This window comes from Coregonus clupeaformis, unplaced genomic scaffold (genome assembly GCF_020615455.1).
Source record: "Coregonus clupeaformis isolate EN_2021a unplaced genomic scaffold, ASM2061545v1 scaf0234, whole genome shotgun sequence".
Lineage (NCBI taxonomy): Eukaryota > Metazoa > Chordata > Actinopteri > Salmoniformes > Salmonidae > Coregonus > Coregonus clupeaformis.
In genome coordinates this window covers 472,053-487,328 of record NW_025533689.1, presented here as the reverse complement: position 1 = coordinate 487,328, position 15,276 = coordinate 472,053, and the positions used below count along the sequence as shown (strand labels likewise).

The 15,276-nt window shown below is 40.4% G+C and overlaps 1 protein-coding gene across 2 annotated transcripts in view; it reads left to right on the top strand.

The window, feature by feature from the left end:
* Positions 1-519: 519 nt before the first annotated feature.
* The window catches only part of LOC121543690 (myoD family inhibitor domain-containing protein), a 145,260-nt gene continuing 130,503 nt past the window's right edge, over positions 520-15,276 (top strand). Inside the window, exons 1-3 of one of the 2 annotated variants that reach the window (XM_041853798.2) lie at positions 520-813; positions 1,097-1,259; positions 3,180-3,308. In XM_041853798.2, coding sequence (XP_041709732.1) covers positions 1,166-1,259; positions 3,180-3,308 — 223 coding nt within the window. In that variant the 5' untranslated portion in view covers positions 520-813; positions 1,097-1,165. The remainder of the gene's footprint in view (positions 814-1,096; positions 1,260-3,179; positions 3,309-15,276) is intronic. The other variant, XM_041853797.2, reaches the window with a different exon arrangement.

Genomic DNA, 15,276 nt, shown 5'->3' with positions numbered 1-15,276 from the left:
CTTGCCCAGTCATTTGAAATCCATAGATTAGGTCTTAATAAATGTATTTCAATTGACTGATTTCCTTCTATGAACTGTAACTCAGTAACATCTTTGAAATTGTTGCATGTTGCATTTATATTTTTGTCCAGTATATACAAAACACAGGAAAATGACGTTTTTGTCTGCACTACCCCTTTAATAAGATGCATTACTAAATTGTATTATGCAAGTTTTAAAAGTACTTTAGTACTCAGTAGTGATAAGCCTAATAGTTAGATAAAAAACAATTTGAGTCATGTCATGACTTGGGAGGATGATCTGCTACAATATTGGACAAGGTGCATCGATGCATATCAAGATAATGATAGGTGACAAGCAGATAATAATCTTCAGAGCAAATAAGCAGCAGCTATACTTTGAGGACACTTTGTTTAGGATACAGTCAAGTGGCAATAGTTTACACCTCAAAGTTTACTTCTCCAAGATTTTCCCATGGTCCTCTAGACACACTGCACACGAGCGTTCTAATTTCTGGAGCTGGCGGAGCGTGCGCGAGTGGCTTTCGGAATCCGGATATGATGAAAATGTTTTAGATCAAACTTTCTTCAAGCGAACCAGCAGAACGTCGAGGACATTAGGAGTAATATTACAACCTTTCCCGCACGAATAGCGTGATAAACGGAATAAAGCGAATCATTGTAAACGTATTGATAACTTTGGATAAATTGTATTTTACAACTAGCGCGGAATTTTCCAACGAGAAGGCGTTTCACTATGGAGGAGGGATGAAAATAAGTCAAACTTGAGGGAGGGAGTTGTCATGTTTGTAAGGTACTTATCAACAAACTTATTATGCATGTTCACATAGTGTAGGCCTATGTGATTTATTCGATAATAAATAGCCATATGTATAAATGTAAACGACTTAGTTGCAGGTATCATTGCAGTTTCTATAGTTACTGTAAAGGCGGAAAATTCCACTAACTTTTAACGACATATTGTGGGTTGACGTCACTCATACTCTCCTCTCTATGATGAGCGAGAACCAGCAACTTGCTCATTGTCGTTAATTTGAGTGGTAGTGTGTTACTCAAGTCTACATTCAATTTCCCAGGGTTGAGGGCTAAGGAGGAAAAGGAGGGTCTTCTTTATCTGTCGTGTATCTATTCAAGAGGACTGTCTCATGTCCACGAAGACAGTCTTACCTCCGGAAGGGCCTGCTGGGCCAGGGAAGAACCTTCAACAGGAGACAAGTCCTCTTCTCCCAAACTCTCATGGTATGACAATCTACTGCTTATAAGGGCTGACAACATGACTGTTATGCAATTGTTGTTTATTTGTTTGGTGAAGGTGTTGTACTTGTGCTCTATGTCTCTTCCACTTTCAATGAACACTGGTGTCAATTTACCATTGAAGGAATATTCTATCAATAATAACTTGGTCAAGATTAAAAATTAGTCATAATTGAAATCATGATCTTGTTTTTCTTGCATGTCAAAATCCATCAGTACACTCAGAACAATAATAACAACCAACATGCACCCATTCCCTCAAATTATATTCCTGTCATTTTGCCAGACATCAGTATCTATACACCAGTATTAGGCATGATAATGTTTTCATTATTTCCCAATAAAGATTGAAGGAACGCCTTGGTGACTATTAGCAGGAACCACAGCCAATTATAGTTTTTAATTAACTTTGTACTTGCCCGTAAGATTATCACATGTAAAATAAGCTTGGCCCCATTTTTTTTTTCTTCTTCTTTCAAACAGCCACTGAACCGTTACCCATCGTATTTATACCAAGCATCATTACAGCACTGTCAAAAATAGCAAAGTAGGACAGAGTAAGCAATCACAGGGACGGGTGGCAAATGGATTTTCGCTGGACCTTCAAAGCCTTTCTCAGTTAAGACTGGATTTCCCCTCTCTCAGGAGGCTGTAGATGTTCTGAGAATAGGCTAATTTATTTCTAACTGTAATCACTAAATACAGCGATGAATCACACTGCTACTGTAAGTGTGCATCGATCTGAGAGGGAGGGAGTCACACCAAGACTAAAGACTTGCCATCTATCAGCTCATGCCTCTGGCTAAGATTGGGCCATATCTATCTAGAGCCACTGTGGCTCATTCATCCCTCTCCTTCATCTATCTGCCATTGCTTACTAAACAGAGCGGCAGCATTACAGGTCTGCAACAAATGCATAATCCGGCTAAGGAAAATAACATTTGCCATGTTGTGCTGAGCCATTCGTCACCTTCTTTTCCAGAACCAAACAACATGAAAAGGGCTATGGTTACAACCAATATCACAAAACAAAAAAAACAAAAACAGGAACTGTCTGAAGCAAACGGGAAGTCATTTTTTCAACTATGTCATAAAGACATTGTAGATGTTTTTGATGATTGGCTAAACATAGCAGGAATGGAGATGGCATTTTTGCAAGGATCCTTGGAATGTATGGTATTTGACGGGGGAATCACATAGTACTAATATTCACTCAGAGAGATGGGCTGTCCTTTTTCATAGTTATCGGAGCAGGTTTTTGCCTACATATGTTTTTCAATGTAGATTAATACATTTACATTTTAGTCATTTAGCAGACGCTCTTATCCAGAGCGACTTACATGAGCAATTAGGGTTAAGTGCCTTGCTTAAGGGCACATCGACAGATTTTTCACCTAGTCAGCTCAGGGATTAGAACCAGCGACCTTACGGTTACTGGCACAACGCTCTTACCCACTAAGCTACCTGCTACCTGCTCTTACCCACTAAGCTACCTGCCGCCCGTCTTTATGGTTGTAAAAACCTTGGCAGGTAGTGCACACCCGGGAGCAGAGTAGAGAAAATTAGATCCAGAAATCTGGCATTGAGTTTTACTTGAACTGCCCTGCTCCCGACTGTTGTGTAACCTTTCGCCAAAGGACAATGTTTTCTCCTGGCAAAAATAAGGCAGCCCTGGCTTGGCTTGTTCTTTTGTCCCTGATATTAGTATTACGTCCACCGAAGTTGACCTTATCACTGTTTTACATATTTTTCTGAGTAGAAGTACATAATGCACCTTTATTTTGACCAGTTGAGCTGTTTAATGGGAGGACATGCAAGCAATCTCTCTCTGTCAGTCTCTCTCTCACCCCTTCTTTTTAAGCTAAACAGTTGTTCATTTTCTTATGTTGTGTGCTTTGATCCTAGATGCTTGTGACAGTAACAAATCATCTGAAACTACAAACCCATCCAGAACATCGTGTCCCAGAGGCACGTCCGCTGAAGGACAAAGTCACGTGATGGGGGAAAACCCTACCTATTGTGACCCTGTTCGAAGTAAGTGTTACAATGAGGGGCACCTCAGGAAATCCTGTTATTACGTGTTTGCCCAGATTCCCATCTGTTACTTTACTGGGATCCACACAAAAAACAATACCTAACAATTGTACTGTACACATTGACAGAAACAATGACATAGTGACAGAAACACTCTAAACATGTATAGCCTTGTGCAGTAGCCAAGCCCACCTATCTTACCTGAGTAATGTTTTTGTCATGACTTGTCATAAGCTGTTAGGCCCTGTGGCAGAGTGACGTATGCCCATTGACAGATGGTCCCTCTGAAAACTTACCCTCCCAGTTTCAGAGAGAAATGGCAAGATGGTATTGAAGTTTAATACAATGATCTTGTGGGATTAAATAACAATAACATGGGATGAAGTAACATGCGTGTTCTCTCATTCTGCTATTATGACCAATAGTTGGCATGTTTCCTTCTGGTTGCTCTTCCAACCCTTCAGCTTTCTGTAGTGTGAGTGAGGAAATCCTGTTGTGGTTTGGCCTTGATTGTCTAGGCCCACTTGTTTCAGCTTTCAGTGCACTTTAATCTTTTTAGAAGGCATGTATAGTGTTTTAGTGTGTCTGCACTGTAGCCATGTTTAGAGTGAAGCAGATAACATGCTTAGTTGTCCTTATTTGTGAGAAAAAAAATCTCCCTTACTAGCGCTGATTTTGCTGATAGCTACTTTATTGAGGGAAAATGTACTATGACTGTGATATGTGGTTGTCCCACCTAGCTATCTTAAGATTAATGCACTAACTGTAAGTCGCTCTGGATAAGAGCGTCTGCTAAATCAGGGTTTCCCAAACTCTGTCGTGGGGCCCCCTAGGTGCACTTTTTGGGTTTTGCCGTAGCACTACACATCTAATTCAAATAATCCAAGCTTGATGATTAGTTGGTTATTTGAATCAGCTGTGTAGTGCTAGGGGAAAACCAAAACGGGGGGGCGCAGGACCAAGTTTGGGAAACCTTGTGTTAAGTGACTAAAATGTAAATATGCTACCCGGCTGAAATATTCAGTTACTAATGAAAAGAGAGCAGGGACCATAGCAACAGCAAAGCAATCTGTGGTTAGCAATCTGTGGTTGTTTCTTAACCCTTTACACTCATACCAGTATACGGGTTGAACATTTGGGCACTAATAAGTGTCTTAATTGGAACGTAGTGGCTGTACAGTAACATGCTATACGCTTCACAGCTCTGTATGGGTTTTGACTGACAGCCGTTCTGAACTTGAGCACCGCACGCAACAAGAAGTTGCCCCCATCCCTCCTGCTAATTGGGCAACTTTTTGAGAAAAAAATTGTCTGAGTGAGGGAAATGCTGTAATCAAACATGACTGTGGTTAAATTCAAATATACTAATTCATCCAAAAAACATAGTGTTTTGATAAGAAAAAAATATATATAATCTTCGTGAATGATATCATAGGTAGGACTGGTGGAGTTATGTCACACACGTAGCTAACAAAAACATATGGAAATGTCTGCTCTAGTCAAAATTACAACCAAATAATTGCAGCATTACCGCAAAAATGGAAGAGGAAAGCGGAAGGGGGAAAAGTAAGGAACTTGTCTATCGGCCCTGAATTAAAGACCATAATTGGTTAAAGAAAATTGTGATAAATAGAAAAGTATACCAGTTTCATTTAACGACCAAAGTATTGACAGCCATCCCATATACAGTTGAAGTCGGAAGTTTACATACACTTAGGTTGGAGTCATTAAAACTCGTTTTTCAACCACTCCACAAATTTCTTGTTAACAAACTATAGTTTTGGCAAGTCGGTTAGGACATCTACTTTGTGCTTGACACAAGTAATTTTTCCAACAATTGTTTACAGACAGATTATTTCACTTATAATTCACTGTATCACAATTCCAGCGGGTCAGAAGTTTACATACACTAAGTTGACTGTGCCTTTAAACAGCTTGGAAAATTCCAGAAAATGATGTCATGGCTTTAGAAGCTTCTGATAGGCTAATTGACATCATTTGAGTCAATTGGAGGTGTACCTGTGGATGTATTTCAAGGCCTACCTTCAAACTCAGTGCCTCTTTGCTTGACATCATGGGAAAATCAAAAGAAATCAGCCAAGACCTCAGAAAAAAAACTGTAGACCTCCACAAGTCTGGTTCATCCGTGGGAGCAATTTCCAAACGCCTGAAGGTACCACGTTCATCTATACAAACAATAGTACGCAAGTATAAACACCATGGGACCACGCAGCCGTCATACCGCTCAGGAAGGAGATGCGTTCTGTCTCCTAGAGATGAACATACTTTGGTGGGGCGAAAAGTGCAAATCAATCCCAGAACAACAGCAAAGGACCTTGTGAAGATGCTGGAGGAAACAGGTACAAAAGTATCTACAGTAAAACAAGTCCTATATTGACATAACCTGAAAGGCCGCTCAGCAAGGAAGAAGCCACTGCTCCAAAACCGCCATAAAATAGCCAGACTACGGTTTGCAACTGCACATGGGGACAAAGATTGTACTTTTTGGAGAAATTTCCTCTGGTCTGATCAAACAAAAATATAACTGTTTGGCCATAATGACCATCGTTATGTTTGGAGGAAAAAGGGGGGAGGGGCTTGCAAGCCGAAGAACACCATCCCAACTGTGAAGCACGGGGGTGGCAGCATCATGCTGTGGGGTGCTTTGCTGCAGGAGGGACTGGTGCACTTCACAAAATAGATGGCATCATGAGGAAGGAAAATGATGTGGATATATTGAAGCAACATCTCAAGACATCAGTCAGGAAGTTAATGCTTCGTCGTAAATGAGTCTTCCAAATGGACAATGACCCCAAGCATACTTCCAATGTTGTGGCAAAATGGCTTAAGGACAACAAAGTCAAGGTATTGGAGTGGCCATCACAAAGCCCTGACCTCAATCCTATAGAAAATGTGTGGGCAGAACTGAAAAGGCGTGTGCATGCAAACCTGACTCAGTTACACCATCTCTGTCAGGAGGAATGGGCCAAAATTCACCCAACCTATTGTGGGAAGCTTGTGGAAGGCTACCCGAAACGTTTGACCCAAGTTAAACAATTGAAAGGCAATGCTACCAAATACTAATTGAGTGTATGTAAAGTTCTGACCCACTGGGAATGTGATGCAAGAAATAAAATCTGAAATAAATCATTCTCTCTACTATTATTCTGACATTTTACATTCTTATAATAAAGTGATCCTAACTGACCTAAGACAGGGAATTGTTACTAGATTTAAATGTCAGGAATTGAGAAACTGAGTTTAAATGTATTTGGCTAAGGTGTATGTAAACTTCCGACTTCAACTGTATATACACATACACACTACCGTTCAAAAGTTTGGGGTCACTTAGAAATGTCCTTGTTTTTGAAAGAAAAGCAATTTTTTTTGTCCATTAAAATAACATAAAATTGATCAGAAATACAGTGTAGACATATTGTTAATGTTGTAAATGGCTATTGTAGCTCGAAACGGCTGATTTGTAATGGAATATCTACGTAGGCGTACAGAGGCCCATTGTCAGCAACCATCAGTCCTGTGTTCCAATGACACGTTGTGTTTGCTAATCCAAGTTTATCATTTTAAAAGGCTAATTGATCATTAGAAAACCCTTTTGCAATTATGTTAGCACAGCTGAAAACTGTTGTGCTAATTTTAAAGAAGCAATAAAACTGGTCTTCTTGAGACTAGTTGAATATCTGGAGCATCTGAAACTCGTCAGTCTATTCTTGTTCTGAGAAATGAAGGCTATTCCATGCGAGAAATTGCCAAGAAACGGAAGATCTTGTACAACGCTGTGTACTACTCCCTTCACAGAACAGCGCAAACTGGCTCTAACCAGAATAGAAAGAGGAGTGTGAGGCCCCGGTGCACAACTGAGCAAGAGGACAAATACATTAGTGTCTAGTTTGAGAAATAGACGCCTCACAGGTCCTCAACTGGCAGCTTCATTAAATAGTACCCGCAAAACCCCAGTCTCAACGTCAACAGTGAAGAGGTGACTCTGGGATGCTGACCTTTTTACATTACATTTTCGTCAGTTAGCAGACGCTCTTATCCAGAGCGACTTAGTTAGTTAATTATTATTTTTTTTTTTCATACTTTCCCCCCGTGGGAATCGAACCCACAACCCTGGCGTTGCAAGCACCATGCTCTACCAACTGAGCTACACGGGGCCCCCTGCCTTCTAGGCAGAGTTGCAAAGAAAAAGCCATATCTCAGACTGGCCAATAAAAAGAAAAGATTAAGATGGGCAAAAGAACACAGACACTGGACAGAGGAAGATTGGAAAAAAGTGTTATGGACAGACAAATCGAAGTTTGAGGTGTTCGGATCACAAAGAAGAACATTTGTGAGACGCAGACCAAATGAAAAGATGCTGGAGGAGTGCTTGATGCCATCTGTCAAGCATGGTGGAGGCAATGTGATTGTCTGGGTGTGCATTGGTGGTGGTAAAGTGGGAGATTTGTACAGGGTAAAAGGGATCTTGAAGAAGGAAGGCTATCACTCCATTTTGCAACGCCATGCCATTCCCTGTGGATGGCGCTTGATTGGAGCCAATTTCCTCCTACAACAGGACAATGACCCAAAGCACAGCTCCAAACTATGCAATAACTATTTAGGGAAGAAGCAGTCAGCTGGTATTCGGTCTATAATGGAGTGGCCAGCACAGTCACCGGATCTCAACCCTATTGAGCTGTTGTGGGAGCAGGTTGACCGTATGGTACGTAAGAAGTGCCCATCAAGCCAATCCAACTTGTGGGAGGTGCTTGAGGAAGCATGGGGTGAAATCTCTTCAGATTACCTCAACAAATTGACAACTAGAATGCCAAAGGTCTGCAATGCTGTAATTGCTGCAAACTGAGGATTCTTTGACGAAAGTAAAGTTTGAAGGACACAATTATTTCAATTAAAAATCATTATTTCTAACCTTGTCAATGACTACATTTCATATTCATTTTGCTATATTTCATATTCAAACTCATTTCATGTATGTTTTCATGGAAAACAAGGACATTTGTAAGTGACCACAAACTTTTGAACAGTAGTGTGTGTATATATATATATATTTGCAAAAAATATATATGGGGGATTGGAAGTGACGCAGACAATTACATAGATGGAAGTTACAATTATCTGCAGTATTGAAGCTGATCTACCCCCTGAAAAAAAAGAAAGTAGAAAAAAAAGAAAGATGACTCAATGTATTTTGAAAGATGAGAAGTTGAGGAGTATAATAAATACAGCTTTGGATGACATCCAAGCAAGCCAAACAGCCATGAGTCCAAATGTGCACTTTACATCTCCAAACTCATGTAATGTACAGTGTCAATGTTTTGATCACTATGTTTTACTGTACAGTTACAAGATGACATGTCGTCATACCCTGGTTTGTTCTGAACAGAATGAGTCTATGTTTGTTTTACCTGAATGAACTCATGACTCCTTTCTGTGCGCATCAAAATTACGATTGGTTTCACTGAATTGCCTTGTAAAAGCCTAACACTGTAAGATTGTATTGAATAACTTAGCTAGTCATGTTAGCAATAGAACAAGCTTACAAAAATCATGCCCACCCACAGATTGCGATTTATAATGGATAGTTTTTGGATTGCGTAAACAACAGTAATTGTGTAATGGCGGTGATGCAGGGTTGTGTTCCAAACAAAACAACTATAAGTGTCCTTGATCTAGTTCCTCAACGGCACAGCTAGGAGAGCTAAAGAAAGTACCTTTATAGTTGAAGACTGTTCTTTTGATTTATAAAAGTGCATTGAACTTGCTTAGGAACTGTGCATACTTTGGAGAGGTGTGTGGCTGCTTGGAGACACCAGTTAGTCCTCAACCAAACCCCTGTCATTTTTTTGTCTTATGATGCCCCCACCCCACATTTTCCAGGAATAGTGTTATCATGTTACTGAATGTCTCCAGAGTGTTTTCAGACTTCGTTATCAACAAATGCGGCAAAATGTACAGTAAATGTAAAATGCACATAAAATCAACAGTGTAATGGTTGGATTCAGTCTTGTCAGGTGAACTGTTGTGTCCTCACCTTTTTAGTGTAATAATTGTCCCATTATCTCCAAACTGTTCCCTTTCAACTGCTACCATGGTTATGCAGATGATTTTCATATTTCTTCTGTAAAACATTTAAATTCCCACAAGTGTAAAGGGTTAAGCAATGTACAGGGATGTAGCTCAGTTGGTAGAGCATCGTGTTTGCAATGCCAGGGTTGTGGGTTCGATTCCCACGGGGGGTATGGAAGAATACAAAAAGAATGTATGCACTCAGTAACTGAAAGTCGCTCTGGATAAGAGCGTCTGCTAAATGACTAAAATGTAAATGTAAACACTTCCTCATGCATCATTTTGCCCTTTTGTTCAGCAGAAATAATAGGGGAAATGAAAATAAATTTATTGGAAAGTTCTCACCATTTGTTTTTGAATGGAAAGTACATGTCACTCCCTATTTCCAACTCGGCGTACCACTGAGTTAGAACTGTGATAATAGAAACATCCTGTTCTGTTCTATCCAGAATGTTCTGCCAATTCACTACCAACCCATCTTTTGTCTTCAAGTGTCACTATTAACCCACTCACAATGCCTCTTGCTGCTCGTCATTTAACCTGCGAAGTTTGCCAAAGCAATATTTTACACCTAAATCACACTGCTTTAGCCTCTTGGCAAAATAAAATCTCATTACCTCAAGATGTACTGTTGTTTGAAACAGACATGAGTATCCACATTCCAGGTCAGAATAGTACAGCAGTACAAACAGAAAAAGCAGCAACTCGAACTCCTCTAAACCCCTCTTGTGTTTCCCACTCCATAGGGAGAGAGTGGTGTCAGGCAACGCTAATAGCAACAACAACCTGATTGCTTCCATCCATGTAGTTGTTGCAAGAGGATTGTTTACATTCTGACACAGCAACTCTTTGTTTCTAGGCTGTTAAACTTTTCCAGGGTGCCTTTTCGGTCTTACGCTAATTACTTGCCATTGGTTTGTTTACCGGAGCAACTTCGAACAGGGATTTTGAAGCAAGAACTTGTCAAACCAAGGTCTCTACTGTAGCTAGCAGGTGTAGGTAGAGTTGTGATGGTCATGGAATTTTGGATGATGGTAATTGGCCAGCCAAATGACCGCTCCTGACAAAAACATACATTCCATTGCATGAGCCACATCCGTTAACATAATTTGAATTAACATTTTACATTACCATGACAATTCTTGCAGCCATTGCGAGTGTACCCATGAGTTTACCAGTCAAATTGCCACACAAATTCCTGGCCGTCCTGTCTTCAGTCAGCTGTTCGTTCCACACCCAAATCAAAAAATATATATACATATTTTTTTAAATTGTTATGACGGTTATTTTATTTTCATCAAGGTCTTCATCCATAACCTTCAGTTCCATGGTTATACGGTAATTGTGCCAGCACTAGGTGTAGACTATGCAGTGTACTGTATGGTGTGCTGCACTACTGGCAAGTGAAATGCATCACTTTCATCTAAAAATATAGAAGTCTGTGACAACAGTTTGAATGTAGTAATTGTAGTCACCCCCACAGACTGTGTGTTTGGGGAATATGAAAGTGAGGAATGACAAATCTCCTTTTGAGCTAAAGGTGCAGGAACATGTTTTAGTCACTTCAAATAATAATAAAAAACAAATCTGTGTATAGAGGGCCTGTTTAGCAAATTGAATGCGAATAGAAATCTTTTGAATATACAGTAAGCTTACAGAATGCAATGCTAGATATCCAGGCTGAGGAACAGACTTGAGCACTGAACTGGTCTGGTTGATTCTAATGAAGCCCTGGTTTACTGAAACAGGAAATCAATAGGAAATCATCTGACTGACCACATAGTGGCAGTTTATTCCGTTTTCTTTCCTCCCTCTGTCCGATTTCCAACTTGTTGGGTGCCCTATGCTGCATGTGATCTGTCTGGGTCTGTTGTTTTTATTAGCCTGAATCAAAACAGAAAAGCTGCCGCTTGTTATTTGAACGTGTTGTCTATTTCTGTCTTAAAGGGTATCTTCCAACCCCAATTTCAGCCTTTGCCCAACCCCTTAAAATGCATTCAGGTGAGAAGTTGTGGGTGGGGGGGGATGGATGCTCATAAATATTCATTTTGCGGGTGGGAAAACTTAGTTGTACCTGATCCCAACACTTTCTCACTAAAGCATAGTTACAGAAGTCCACTGGCACACTCTGATAATAATTCTGTGCATTGCGAATATATTAGGCTCTGGACAGTTGGCTCACAGTGGTAAGGCGCTGAGTTCTTTATCTATTGCCACCTGCGGTGTAAGTTCAAATCCCCCATGGGGTACAAAAAATATATAATGAAATGTGGACTCACATTTATTGCGTTATTGCTTTGGGAAGAAAAGTGCAATCATCACCTTCAAAATGAAAATTAGGGGCTCAATTCAATCCAACCCGCATTGCAGTATTAATGCAGTAGCTCTTTTTCCAATGGTCAAATTAACTCTCAGATTGGTCTTGGGTACTGTATAAAAACCTACAACTACTACCAGGGCGACCCCTCTCACAGGTATGGTTTCAGTTTTCAGAATTAAGTGTATGGGCGCAGGAAAAATATCTGCCCCTTGTGGGATTAGAACTCACAACCAGTGAACTATGAGCCAACTGTTTTAGCAGACTGTGCCAGTCATAGCTATTGGGAAAAATAGTTGGCATGACCACCATTGTCATCTGTCTTTTGACGATGGATGTAGCTACGAATATAAATCTATAATCCTCATAGCCTACATGTTTTCTTTTCTTTGTAAAAGCACATAGATGTGTATGAAACGGTAAGCAAAAATGTTGAATTTGGTCATATGTGGAAATGTGCCATACTGCCTTTTGAATTTTGTGTAACGTCAGTAGTCAAGGAAGCATCATGCAAAATATATTGGCACACTCCACTTACCAAGACCATTGCCAAATAAGGTGCGCTGTCATCTGCTTTTATAGTAAGCCTTGAGGTGGTACCACCAAGCAAATCTAGAAAATAGTGTAATTCATACCGAACCCCTCCCTTCAGATGACATAGAGGCACCTTCTCAAGGGGCAAAAAGAGAGAGATTTACTACTAAAAGACCAAAATATATAACTTTTGCAATGAACTGTTAAAATGAAGACCATAATTGACGTGTTTCACTACAACTTAGCCTAAAACATCTGGTTTTCGATGAAGAAAAAGTTTTCATTAAAGTTACTCTTTAACAGTTAAACTTGTGTTATTTAGCTCAAGTTATTTCTGACCTTTTAATATGCAAAACGTGAAGGTCATTTTATGTTCAGGTCACTGTTTCTTGTCAGAGCCCTTCAACTATAAGGCCCCAGTATGTGGCAGCTAGCAGGGTCTTGTGTGGCTCGGCCCCTAGGGGAATACACTCAGCTGATATCTCCTCCAAACAAGGCTTTGGCTCTGCAGGCCCGGGCCTTAAATAAATTGCCATGACCTAACGCCAGTTTTAGGTGTTTAATCGCCACATTATTCACTGTGATTGTCAAATAGTTGAAGTGCTCTCGCCGAAGAATGAAGGATGAAGAACTCTGGGTGCTGAACAGATTTTTTTTTTTATCTTGAGGGAAATTCTGAAGTGAAGTCGTGAGGTCAAATAACATGGCTGTCGCCTTGAAAAGAAAGACATTAGTGTGGCCTTTGTGTGAATCCCTGATTGTGCTTTTACTCTGGAAGCTTCAAGGTTATTACCCGGGTGCAGAAATGACCTTTAGGAAGTTAATCTTTGACACTTCCAATGGTAGATGTATGCCAATGAATTGTTGCTTCGCTGGTGGATGTCGCAGAAGAGCTTTCTTCTTGCTTATTGATGCATCAATATAGCGTCAATGAAATTAATGCAGAATAGTGGGATATCCAGGAATCGTCATTGTTTTGTTTTGTGTAGTGTAAAGATGAGTTAGACCCACATACAAAATGTAACACCCTAGTATACAGGGTAAGATCCTGTAAACTTCAGAAACGTTCATATATCATCAATATTCAAAAAAATGTGTCTCCGTTTTTTTGTGTGCTAGTATTTCTGCCGAAAAGAACAGCATGGTTGTTGTTACCCAAGAGCTAAATCTTTATTGTAATCCAGTAGACCCCCGTCTCTACTGAAAAAAATTGTCTAAAACAAGAGCCCATTAAAACCAGAGCTGTAATTTTCAAGTGATTACTTACGAGTGGGTCATGGAATCAAAAACAGTATAAATAGGGTGAAATGGTAGCACAGGGGTTGATTTAAAATGGCCATTGTAATTCTACCTCTGGTAATTATTTCCTCATTGTCTTGCTGTAGATGGATTTCATATGGGATATTTCAAGCATTCGAATTAGCATTTCCAGAAGTGTTGAAGCCTATTCATTGTGGATGTTTTAAACAAAAAAAGAGAGATTGAAAATACTTAAGTGAAATGATTAGATGCAGTGCCTTCGGAAAGTATTCAGACCCCTTGGCTTTTCCCACACTTTGTTATGTTACAGCCTTATTCTAAAATTGATTAGTTTTCCCCCCCCTCATCAATCTACACACAATACCCCATAATGACAAAGCAAAAACAGGTTTTTATAAATGTTTGTTAATTTACTAAAAATAGAAAACTGATACACATTTACATAAGTATTCAGACCCTTTACTCAGTACTTTTGTTGAAGCACCTTTGGCAGCGATTACAACCTTGAGTCTTCTTGGGTATGACGCTACAAGCTTGGCACACCTGTATTTGGGGAGTTTCTCCCATTCTTCTCTGCAGATCTTCTCAAGTTCTGTCAGGTTGGATGGGGAGTGTCACTGCACAGCTATTTTCAGGTCTCTCCAGAGATGTTCGATCAGGTTCAAGTCCGGGCTCTGGCTGGGCCACTCAAGGACATTCAGAAACTTGTCCCGAAGCCACTCCTGCGTTGTCTTGGCTGTGTGCTTAGGGTCATTGTCCTGTTGAAAGGTGAACCTTCGCCCCAGTCTGAGGTCCTGAGCGATCTGGAGCAGGTTTTCATCAAGGATCTCTCTGTACTTTGCTCCGATCATCTTTGCCTCGATCCTGACTAGTCTCCCAGTCCCTGCCGCTGAAAAACATCCCCACAGCATGATGCTGCCTCCACCACGCTTCACCGTAAGGATGGTGCCAGGTTTCCTCTATACGTGATGCTTGGCATTCAGTTCAATCTTGGTTTCATCAGAACAGAGAATCTTGTTTCTCATGGTCTGAGAGTCTTTAGGTGCCTTTTGGCAAACTCCAAGTGGGCTGTCGTACCTTTTACGGAGGAGTGGCTTCCATCTGGCCATTCTACCATAAAGGCCTGATTGGTGGAGTACTGCAGAGATGGTTGTCCTTCTGGAAGGTTCTCCCATCTCCACAGAGGAGCTCTGTCAGAGTGACCATCGGGTTCTTGGTCACCTCCCCCAATTGCTCAGTTTGGCCAGGCGGCCAGCTCTAGGACGAGTCTTGGTGGTTCCAAACTTCTTCCATTTAAGAATGGAGGCCACTATGTTCTTGGGGACCTTCAATGCTGCAGAAATGTTTTGGTACCCTTTTTGCTCTGACATGCACTGTCAACTGTGGGACCTTATATAGACAGGTGTGTGACTTTCCAAATCATGTCCAGTCAATTTACTTTACCACAGGTGGACTCCAATCAAGTTGTAGAAACATCTCAAGTATGATCAATGTAAACAGGATGCACCTGAGCTCAATTTCGAGTCTCATAGCAAAGAGTCTGAATACATATGTAAATAAGGTATTTCTGATTTTCTTCTTTGTCATTATGTGGTATTGTGTGTGTGTAGATTGCTGAGGATTTTTATTTAATCCATTTTAGAATAAGGCTGTAATATAAAAAGTGGAAAAAGTCAAGGGGTCTGTATGCCACCTTTCCAACAAGTCAGTTTGTGTACCATCCATTTATGTACTGAAATCTCATACACAAGTATGTCTAATGTGTGGATA